The 11,123-nt window shown below is 50.5% G+C and overlaps 1 protein-coding gene across 4 annotated transcripts; it reads left to right on the top strand.

Moving 5' to 3' along the window:
- The first annotated feature begins 1,105 nt into the window (after nt 1-1,105).
- TEX51 (testis expressed 51) lies at nt 1,106-4,772 on the top strand. Of its 4 annotated transcripts, none has more exons than XM_070241762.1 (8): nt 1,106-1,808; nt 1,907-1,981; nt 2,220-2,309; nt 2,571-2,588; nt 2,671-2,754; nt 3,884-3,955; nt 4,047-4,095; nt 4,548-4,772. In XM_070241762.1, the coding sequence occupies exons 1-8, from the start codon at nt 1,523-1,525 to the stop codon at nt 4,630-4,632; spliced, it is 759 nt and encodes a 252-aa protein (XP_070097863.1). In that variant the 5' UTR covers nt 1,106-1,522; the 3' UTR covers nt 4,633-4,772. The 4 variants fall into 4 exon arrangements, with proteins under 4 accessions (XP_070097863.1, XP_023478471.2, XP_070097865.1 ...); XM_023622703.2 differs by having other exon boundaries at nt 4,545-4,772; XM_070241764.1 differs by having other exon boundaries at nt 3,884-3,959.
- Nucleotides 4,773-11,123: the final 6,351 nt, after the last annotated feature.

The following is an 11,123-nucleotide window of genomic DNA, read 5'->3' as shown; positions in this document are numbered from 1 at the left end:
CCTAGCACTGGATGCCTTCTCAGAGGACCCTTTCAATCTGGAAATTCATGTCTTTCAGCTCTAAAATTTCTTCCTTGAAGCATTTCTACCAGTTCCCTGTTCTCTCCTCTCCACACCCAGGCTGGGTGGGTGACCCAAGGGGTGGTGGTGAAGGTCGTAAGCAGCAGGCTCGCATGCTGTGTACTTCTGAACCCCACCCAAGCGTTGGGGCAGGGAGCACCTGCTTTTCCCAGCCTTGGTTCCCGGGGATCAGGGCCTTCCTTTCCAGAAGCATTCCCTGAGCAGAAAACAGTAGGCTCATCCCCTCACCCCAAACCTGCCCAGAGCCAGTGGGAGAGCAAGGCTCAGCAGGACTTGGACTCATCTCCTCGCTGCATCCCTGCCACCAGTGCGGCCTGAATTCACCCAGGCCACCGCGGCTTCCTCGGGCAAACCCCATCGCCCCTTCTCCCCATCCCTGCGCCTGTTTGTACCTCCCACCGGACTTCTATTATAAATAACTTCCTCCCCCCCATCCCCCCAACCCTGTTGTCTCTGTGCTTTCTTTCTGAAACTTGTGTTGGCTGGATGCTGGACCTCAGGAACCAATTGTCTAATTTTACCTTTTCTTCCCAATTTCTCAACTCTGTCTTTTCGTACCGCTGCCCGGGAGATTTCTGAAACTTTATCCCCAACACTTCTATGAAATTTTAAATTCCTGCTGTCGTATCTTTAATCTACAACAATTCTTTCTTGCTCTCTGACTTTTCCTTTCACAGAGCAGCCTCTTCTTGTTTGGGGAAAGCAATACTTTGTCTATTTAATTGTAGTGGGTTCTACATTTTCTTCTGCTTCCCACCATATCTTTGTACCCTTTCTTTTCCCTGTGGTTTTTGTTTGCTTTTGTTTTGAATTCTTGCTATTGGTTTTTTCTCTTGTTCCTGTTAGAAGCATTCCTCAAATGCCTGATGGCTTCCGGCTGCCCATAATCCAGCTTGAGGCACTCAGAAGCTGGCTAGAAGCACAGTGTGGAAGGACTAAGCTTACCAGCTGAGGAGTGACAAGGGTCCCATCGGCTTTTTCACTACTGAAGAATACAGAGTTTTTCTTTTCTTCAGTGCATGTTGCACACAAGAACTGCTGCCCCAAAGACGGCTGGACTTCTGTCTACACTGTGGTGGGAGCGGCTGTCCACGCCCCTTTGGCTTGGCCAGGCAAAAGACAGCTGCAGTTTTCATGTGCCGTGACAAAGATGTGTGAGGAAAAATGATCCCTCTGTGCTGCCTTCTCCCGGCCTCTCAAATTTCAGCCTGTTGAACTATTCAATGCACGGTAAATGCCATCAAGAGAGCCGAGCACCAGCCACAAGGCAGCGCAGCCATCCCTCTGATCCTCCCAAGAACCCTCCCTGAGGACCATCTGTGACTCCATCTTCAGAGGAGGATACAGAAGCCCCGACTTGGGTCTGACACCAAAGCCTGGGTTCGTGCCATGGCTGGCCCTCACCTTACCCTGTGGAATTTACTTGTGTTCTTCAAAAAGAATGGGGTTCCCGGGGAGACAGGGCACCAGCATTCCATGTGGAACTGCCCGACAGGGTGAGAAGGGCACAGAGAGAAGACCCCAGAAGATGCTGCTTCTCCTGCTTGGCTGTCTCCTGCCTGCCGCCAACGGGAGGAGCTGTTTCCACTGCTGGCCAGAACTGCCAGCCTTGATAGACTACGACCTGCAGATTCTTTGGGGCACTCCAGGGCCCCCCGCAGAGCTCTCCCAGAGCCTCCACTCCCTGTTCCTGGAGGCTCATGACTCCCCGGAAGCCTGGTATCTTGGTGAGGCACAGCCCGGAGACGAGGCAGGGAGGCTGGCTCTGCACCTGGCCTGGGGTCTTCCTCCCCTGACTTCCCTTTGTCCTGCATCCCAATCTCAGATGAGGATCATCTGGAGGAAGAAACAGCCAAATTGTTCGATCACGTAGATCAAGCCATTAAGAAGTTGCGAGATGGTGAGGAAGCCGCGTGTCCAGGGCCCAGGGCTTGGGTTAAGAATGCCCGGCTGAGGGGCGTTCCCCAGGACCCCGTTGGCCTGGGTGGGGAGACGGATGCAGAGTCTCTCTGGGTGCTGCACGGAGTTTCTGTTTAGGAAAACTGGTTTGAATTCCCCACCTTGAGAAAGTTACGTGATTGATTCCACCTGTGAAATGTGGGTGATTAAACGCACCCTGTCCCTCCTACTCCACCCAGATAAACCGTTACTTCTGGAAGAGATTCGAGTCCATAAGCAGCTGTTCTGCGAGAGGCTGGATGAAGTATCCGAGGAGCTGATGGAGAAGGGTGAGAGGTGGGGCTGGCCCCTGCCCACGGCCCGGCCCCCTCACCGCCCAGCCCTCCACCTCCCCAAAGCCTCGAGGAGAGCAGAGTCCAATCTGTGGCCCCCTTCCAGGCCCCTCCCCCAGGAGCCCCATCCCTGCCCCCTACTGGGCACCTGTCCGTACCTTCCCCAGCTCCACCTCCTGCTCACACCCTGACCCCTCCCGGCTCTGTCTGCCTCCCCCCGGCGCCTCAGTTTCTCTACCGTCTCACCCTCCCGGGCAGCCTGCAATACATCCTGTGGTGAGTATCTCTGCGGACGGGGCCTGGGCAAAGGGTGAGGGGCGCCTGGACCTCTCTAAGGTTCCTGCCCATCCTCTCACAGACCTACACTTCCCACGGGAGGTCATCAACTGTGCCAACTGCAGGACACACTTCCTCACCTGCAAGGACCCCACCCTCTGCCCAGGTCAGTGGTCCATCCGGCCACCTGCTTCCCCCACTCCACCCCCAGGCCCATTGTTGTCTCTATCTGAACTGTCTTCCTCCTCTGCCCAGCCCTGACCTCTTCCTGCTCTCCATCCTCACTGGTGAAGGTAGCCCCTTCTGGGATCTCTCAATTCCACGTGTCCAGCCTCAGAGCCATAGGGCCACCTGCCTCCAGGACATCTCCACTGGAGGTCCTCAGGTCCTCAAAGCCAGCATGCCTGGAGACATGTCCCAGCCCATCACCACCCCAAAATCTGCTCTCCCCTGGGGACCCCTCAGCAAACAGCCCCACTCACGCCCTCAACCTCCTAAACCAGGAATCTCCCTCCCCCTTACTCAGCACACATAATCACCAAGTCTTCCTAAATGATTCTTAAATATGTTGCCATATTTTCATCCCAATGTCCACCACTCTTCTCCAGGCATCTTCATGTCACCTGGATTATGGCAACATCTCCTAGCTGGTCTTCCTGCCCCTCCTGGCCACATCTTCCTCAGCAACCAAAGAACTTTCTCAAGGAGCAAATCCTAGCTATAACACTCCCTCTTTATAACCTTCAGTGGCTCCCAATTGCCCCCAGACAAAGCGCACCCTCCCGGAAGGCCCCGTGTGAGCTGTCTCTGCTGACCTCCCACCGCCCCTGACTCCCCAGCCACACTGAGCTGCTGACACACTAGACACCTTCATGCTTCTGTCCTTGAACATCGTGTCTGCTGCCTGGAACACAGTTTTGCCTCTTGACCCTCTGAACTGAACTCCTACTTGTCTTTCAAAGTCCAGCCGGAAGTCCTGTTGCCCAGGAAGCTTTCCCCCACCAGCTCCCACCCACCCCCTAAGGCTTATCAGCCCCCTCGTGACCACTTCTCCTCTGCCCTGTCCCCTTCCCTGGGACAGCACACCGTGACTGTTTGCCTGTCTCCCTCCTAGAGAGCAGGGCCCTGTCTCACTCGTCTCTAAAGTATTCCGGGCACACTGTAGGTGCCCAGTAAGTGTTTGCAGGCGAGTGACTGAGTGAGCAAGTAAAAGAAGAGAAGAATGTGGCCAGCTCTCTGAGCCAGGACGGCGCTGACTGTTCCCCTAACGCCTGGCTCCCCTTTCACACCCCCAGCCGTGACCAGGAGGACCCTCGTGTGGGCTGTGAGCCTCGGCGTTGCTCTGCCCCTGGCAGCCATAGCTGGAGGTGGGTGAGTGACTTCTCCAAGCCCCAGCGTCCCTGAGGAAGACACAGCTACTCCTTGACTGACCCAGCTCCGCCCTGTTTCCTGGCCCAGATGTTACGTTTGCTGGCGCAAAAAGAAGAAGAAGAAGAGGGCAGAAGAGGTACTAGGCAAGGGGACCCCTGCAGGAATCCACGGCCCCACAGAGGGAATGCCACGTCTGCCTTGGGGGTAGGAAGGCTGGAGGCCCCAGCTCCGGCTCCTGGAGTCTGACATCCAGAACAGAGTAGGATCCAGGGTCAGGACTCACAAGGGCCACCCATCAGCCTGCCAGTGTGAGCAGACTCAGCGGGGGCGAGGGGCCCAGGACACAGCAGCTGCCGAGCTCTGGGTCCCTACCAGATGCACAAAGTGTCCTCCGCCCATAGCTGCCATTGTCCCTCTGCAGACTCACTCTCCACTCTTTGCCACCCTGCTCCCTGACCCGTACAGGCTACCCACATGGCCCCTTTGGCCTCAGCTCCTGGTTGGGTTTGGCCAGCTGGAGGTCAGGGGGTCAGAGGCGAGGCCCCGCAGGGGTCAGGGTTGGAAAGCCAGCTTCTTCTGTCTCAGCAGGGACCTGGCAGCCCACTCATCTCCCACAACTGAGCAGAGGCCGCAGTTGCTGTTAGGAAGCTCTCTCGTCTCTGGGTTCCGGTAACTTTCCCTCCCCTGACCCCTCCTACCTGGGGTGGTAACAGCTCTGAAGTTCCGAGGCCCAGGAGATCGCACATTCTCTTGCGGTTTCCCTGCGCCCGTGCCTTGTAAATGTCCGTCATTAAAACACCCTCCTAACTTTCTGATGGACTGTGCCATCTCCTTCCTGCTGGGCCCTGGGCAAACTCGGCCAGCACTCTGGTCTTCCCCACGTGGTCCCGTGGGACTGTTCCATCTCCTCACCCTCCCCCACTGGTCCCCACCCTTCCCTTCCAGAAACACCACTCTGCCACTCTCCTGGTCCCAGCAGCGGTGGCAGCATAGGCTCTCAACAGCCTCACCTAATTCCAACACCAGAGACGACGGCAGGGGTGGCCTGGGTCCCTCGAGGGGTCCCTGTGTCTGAGTGTGGAGCAGAGGCAGCAAGACACCAGCTGAAGGCCCCAGCTAGAGCAGGGAGTGGCAGAAGAGCACAGGAAACAGGCTCCAGTCACAGTAACAGCAGAGCTCACCCGCGTCCTAGCCAAGATGTCACACTGAGGTCCCCAGGGGGTCATTGGTGCTGCTGGCAATGAAGTTCCCCTGGCTCTGCCTGTGGGAAGACTTTGCACCCTCTTCCTCCATCTCCCTCCACTTCCCTTTCCTTCTTGGCCCCTGAGGCCACCAGGTTAAATGGAATCCCCTTGTCCCCCAGGCCCAGCCTGGCACCTTCCCCTCAACCCCGTGCCCCACTCACAGATTCTCCCAGCCTCTCGGCCTCAGCCCAGGCTCTCCCCTGAGACTAAATGGAACCTCTCCAGCAAACTTGAGCCACCAGGTCCAGGGCCCTGGTCAGCAGGTCAGCTCCTGGGGGCTGAGGGAAGCGGGCCTGAGGCTAGAGCTGTGGACAGGCAGCCCAGAACCTGGACTCAAATCCTGGTTCTGACAATAAGGCTCTGGGTTGCCCCCTCTGCATCCAGTTTCCCCATCTGAGCATGGAGACAGGGATGCAATGCTGTGGCCACGCTGGTATACCCTGACCCTCGAACCCACTGGGTTCATATTTGCCATCCCATATTTGCTCATGCTGTGGGTCCAGATTCTACATGCTAGTTCCCCTCTCCTCCTGCAGTCCATGGAAATCCTCCCAGGACCCATGGGCTAGCTCCTCAACAAGACCTCGTGTGTCCCTAGGCCCTGCTGCTACTCCCCCTGGAGCTGGCGGCCAGGCCGGAAGCAGGCTGACTTCAGCAGCAGCATCCCATCCCGCTGGAAGGGCCACTCCTTGGGCAGGGGCAGGGGCACTGCAGGAGACCCAAACAAGACGTAAACAGACCATAAACCACAGCCAGGGGAGGGAGCACTGTGACTGTCAGCGGCCATGGGTGCCCAGCTACAAGCATCTCCAGCTCCCCCAGCGGGGGATCCGGGAAGGCCTCCCTGAGGTGACGTCTTCAACTGCAGAGAGGCTGGGGAAGGCAGGGAGGGAGGGAGGAGCATTTCATTGAAGGCTCAGGGTTGCAGCGGAGGTATGAGAGATCCTGATAGGGTCGAGCAACTCCAAGAAATGCGGTGTGGCTGGAGGGAGAGGGCCGGGTGAGACGTGGTGAGAGGTGAGGCCCGCGGAGGCTCACGAGCCTGTGCAGGCCTGAAGGGAGCCCGAGAGAAGAGCCCGGGACAGCAGGCAGCAGGGAGGGCTGCGGGAGAGGCAGTGGGGTGTTTGCCAGTAGCAGGCCCGAGCCCCGGGGAGAGGACAGAGACACAGAGCGGAGAAGGGCGGGTGCTCCCTGAGCAGATGTGGCTCCAGGGGCTGGGAGCTGAAGCACCCCTTCCCCCCAGCCCCGCAGACCCGCCCGCCTCACAAAGCTGGGGAGGGGTCCACAGCTGTAAGGCGTTTTGGAAAGCAGAAAGCACCCCAAGGACATAGCCGTCGCTATATGGTGAGGATGAGCTCGTAACCATTCCGGGTGACGGGGCCAGAGACCCCAGGCGCTGGTCATGGACGTCCAGCAGACTGGTTCTCCCCACACGTCTGTGAAAGCTGGCTGCCACCCAGGACCTAGGAAAGGCCAGGCCTCGTGTGGAGATGTCATTTTCCTACTTGTATTTAAATCGGGACTTAGACCCTCCCCTCAAAAGTACCCAGAGCAACTGTTCTCTGATGCATGCAGTAAAAATAGGAAAGCCTGGGTATGATTCATGAGAAGTGTGAGTTGGTGTGTTTGTATGCATGCATCTCTTATCAACAGATTTTTATTTGTGGGCATATTTGCATGAAAACTCGCTATTGAATCCTGCTAGAGCAGGAAGATTAGGGAATTCTGAGTCAGGTAAACCTTGGTCAAGGTATTGGCTCTGGGGGACTTCTGCTTCCAGTTACGACGGAGCGGCTCGTCGCACAACACTCCACCAAGGGCAACCAAACGTAAATATGTCACAAGTGCGAAACAAAACCAGAAGTCCTGGCACAGAAGAGGTAGGGCCAGTGGGTCCACGGTCCCAGCAGGCAGGCGGGCGCTGTGCGGCCAGCCCATGCTCCGCGGCGCGGCCCCAGCTGCGGGGAGCTGCAGAGGCACAGGAGGAGAGCCCTGGGGGCTGGGCTGGGGACCACCTGGAAGTTCTGAGAAACCTACAGAGCATGCAGCATCGTCATGAGAATAAGAGGGAGAATTGGGAGCTCCAGCTTGCTCATGCACAACATGAGGGTCCAGATGGCTGAGCAGGGAGGCGCAGAGACTCAGGCACACCGTGGCCGTCTCCTCTCCCACCCTCCCTGTGCACATCCAGGCTTGAGCAGCACAAGGCTACAGACAAAGAAATCAGGCAAAAGATCTGAACTGCAATTGATCAGAGATTCATGTGCTGGGGAAATAAAAATTGGAGTTCACAACCCACACAGAAAGACCAGCTTTGACAAACATCCAGGGGATTGGTTGGAAAGGCAATAGCCTAAATGAGGGGGATTGCCAGATGCAGACCAATCTTTACAAGTGTGGAGCCTTGGCAAAATCAGAGACCGATTCTTCCTCCCCATCACTGCTGGAGCATGAAGTGAATATTTGCTGAAGGAAAATAATATCGCCTAGAGCCACGGCTGTATTTCATTTACAATAGCCAGTATTCAAACAAATATTAACAGAAATACCAAAAACAGAATCAGGGGGAAAAGAAAACAATAGAAACAAACCTACGAGTGATGCAGATGTCAGTTATCTGATGTAAATTTTAAAATAACGGCGATTGATGCATCCCAAAATAATTTTTCCAGCTTTATTGAGATAAAATTGACATACAACATTGTGTTAGTCTAAGGGGTACAATGTGTCGATTTGATGCACTTACACATTACCAATGGTTACCGCCATAGCGTTAGCTATTATCTCCATCACCTCACATAATTACTGTTTCTTTTTTGTGGTGAGAACATTTAGGGTCCAGTCTCAGCAATTTGCAACTATCGAATGCAGTATTGTTAAGTATAATCACCATACGGTACCTTAGATCTCCAGAACTTATTCATCTCATAATTGGAAGTTTATGCCCTCCTACCAACATCTCCCCATTTCTCCCACCCCCCCAGCCCCTAACAAGCACCATTCTACTCTCTGTTTCTATGCATTTGGCTTTTTTAGATTCCACACGAAAGTGAGATCATACAGTATTTGTCTTTCTCTGACTTATTTTTCACTTAGCATAAAGCCCTCAAGATCCATCCATGTTGTTGCAAATGGCAGGATTTCCTCTTTCTCCGGGCTGAATAATATTCCATTATATATATAATGTCGTCCTTACCCATTCATCTGTTGACAGACACTTAGGTTGTTTCCATGTCTTGGATACTGTGAATAATGCTGCAATGAACACAAGAGCGTAGATAGCTCTTCAAGAGCGTGTTTTCATTTCCTTTGGATATATGCCCAGAAATGGGACTGCTAGATCTTATGGTAGTTCTATTTTTAATTTTTTGAGGAATCTGCATACTGTTTTCCATGGTGGCTGCACCGGTTTATATTCCCTCTAACAATGCACAGAGTTCCCTTTTCTCCATGTCCTCACCAATACTTGTTACCTCTTGTTTTTCCATCATGGTCATTCTAACAGGTGTGAGGTGATGTCTCACTGTGTTTTTGATTTCCGTTTCCCTGATAATAAGTGATGTTGAACATCTTTTCATATACCAATTGGCGATTTGTATGTCTTCTTTGGGAAAATGCCTATTCTAATCCTCTGCCCACTTTTTAATCAGATTGTTCAGTTTTTTCCTATTGAGTTGTATGAGTTCTTTGTATATTTTGGATATTAATCCCCTATTAGACATATGATTTTCAAATATTTTCTCCCATTCCATGGGCTGCTTTTCATTTCGTCAGTCGTTTCTTTTGCCATGCAGAAGCTTTTTAGTTTGATGTCGTCCCACTTGTTTATTTTTGTTTTTGTGGCTTTTTCTTTTGATGTCAAATCCAAAAAGATCATTGCCAAGACCAATGTCAAAGAGCTTTTTCCTTATGTTTTCTTCTAGGAGTTTTACAATTTCAGGCCTTATGTTTAAGTCTTTAGTACATTTTGAGTTAACTTTTGTGAGTGGTGGAAAATAGGAGTCCAATTTCATTCTCCCGGTTATCCAGTTTTCCCAACACCATATATGGAAGAGAATATCCTTTCTGCGTTGAGAATTTTTGGCTCCCTTGTCAAATATTGGCTGACCACATATGTGCAAGAGTCTGTTTCTGGGCTCTCAATTCTGTTCCATTGGTCTGTGTGTCTGTTTTCATGTCAATACCACACTGTTTTGATGACTATAGCTTTGAAGTATAGTTTGAAATCAGGAAGTGAGATGCCTCCAGCTTTGTTCTTTCTCAGGATTGCTTTGGCTGTTCTGGGTCTTTTGCAGTTCCATACAAATTTTTGGACTGTTTTTTCTAGTGGAAAATGCTGTTGTAATTTTGACAGGGATTGCATTGCATCTATAGATGGCTTTGGATAGTATGGACTTTTTAATAATGTTAATTCTTCCAATAAATGAACATGGTATGTCTTTCCATTTATTTGTGTCTTCTTCAATCTCTTCCACCAAAGTTTTATAGTTGTTTATAGTGTATATAGTTTATAACGTATAGATATTTCACTTCCTTGGTTAAATGTATTCCTAAGTATTTGATTGTTTTTGATGCTATTGTAAATGGGATCTTTTTATTTATTTCTTTTTCAGATATATCACTTTTAATATATAGACACACAACAGATTTCTGCATGTTGATTTTGTATTCTGAAACTTTACTGAATTCATTGATTAGTTCTAAACGCTTTTTGGCAGAATCTTTAGGACTTTCTATATATAAGATCATATCATCTGTAAACAAAGACAATTTTACTACTTCCTTTCTGATTTGAATGCCTTTATTTCTTTTCTGCATGATTGTTCTGGCTAGTACTTCAGTACTATGTTGAATAAAAGTGATGAGTGCAGGCATCCTGTTGTTCTTGATCTTGGAGGAAATGCTTTCAGCCTTTCACCTTTGAGTATGGTGTTATATGTGGGCTTGTCATATATGGCCTATATTATGTTGAAGTATGTTCCTTCTGCCCAATTTGTTTTAGTGTTTTTATCATGGAAGGATGCTGTATTTTGTCAAGTGCTTTTTGTGTATCTATTGAGATGATCATATGATTTTTATCTTTCATTCTATTAATGTGGTGCATCACGTTGATTGACTTGCATATTTTGAACCATCCCTGCATCCCAGGGGTAAATCCTGCTCGATCATAGTACATGATCCTTTCAATATGGTGTTGAATTTTGTTTACTAATATTTTGTTGATAATGTTTGCATCTATATTTCATCAGAGATATTGGCCCGTAATTTTCTTTTCTTGTGGTATCCTTATCTGGCTTTGGTATAGGGTAATTCTGGCCTCAAGAAATGACCCATTAGTTTCATGAACTTGGATGTCTAAATCTCTCCCCAGGTTTGAGAAGTTCTCAACCATTATTTCCTTAAATAAGCTTTCTTCCCTTCCTCCCTCTCTTCTCCTTCAGAATGCCAGTGATGCGTACACTGGTTCTCCCCAGGAGACCCCATAGGCCTTCTTGATTCCTTTTCATTCTTTTTTTCTTTTTTGCCCCTCTTATTGGGTAATTTCAGTTGATCTGTCTTCAAGCTCACTGATTGTTCTACTTGGCCGAGTCTGTTGTTGAAACTCTTTATTGGATTTTTCAATTCAATTATTGTACTCTTCAGTTCTAAAATTTCTGTTTGGTTCATTTTTGTGTTTTCTATGTGTTTCTTGGACTTCTCATTTTGTTCTTGTATTGTTTTCCTGATTTCATTAAAGTGTTTATCTGTGTTCTCTTATGGCTCTCGGAGCATCTTTAGAACAGTCATTTTGAATTCTGTCAGGTAATGCATGGATCTCCATTTCTTTGGGGTCATTTACTGGAAGTTTGCTTTGTTCCTTTGGTGCTGTCATGGTTCCCTGATTCTTTATGAGTCCTATAGCCTGTGTAGGTGTTTGCTC

The sequence above is a fragment of the Equus caballus genome, chromosome 18 (assembly GCF_041296265.1).
Source record: "Equus caballus isolate H_3958 breed thoroughbred chromosome 18, TB-T2T, whole genome shotgun sequence".
Taxonomy (NCBI): Eukaryota; Metazoa; Chordata; class Mammalia; order Perissodactyla; family Equidae; genus Equus; species Equus caballus.
This window is presented reverse-complemented; position numbering and strand designations above follow the sequence as displayed.

Coding starts and splice junctions, on each gene's coding strand:
- TEX51 (XM_023622703.2), top strand. CDS start 1,523: ATGGGGTTCCCGGGGAGACAGGGCACCAGCATTCCATGTGGAACTGCC. Junction 1,809..1,906: donor CCCGGAAGCCTGGTATCTTG/GTGAGGCACAGC, acceptor TCCCAATCTCAG/ATGAGGATCATCTGGAGGAA. Junction 1,982..2,219: donor CATTAAGAAGTTGCGAGATG/GTGAGGAAGCCG, acceptor TACTCCACCCAG/ATAAACCGTTACTTCTGGAA.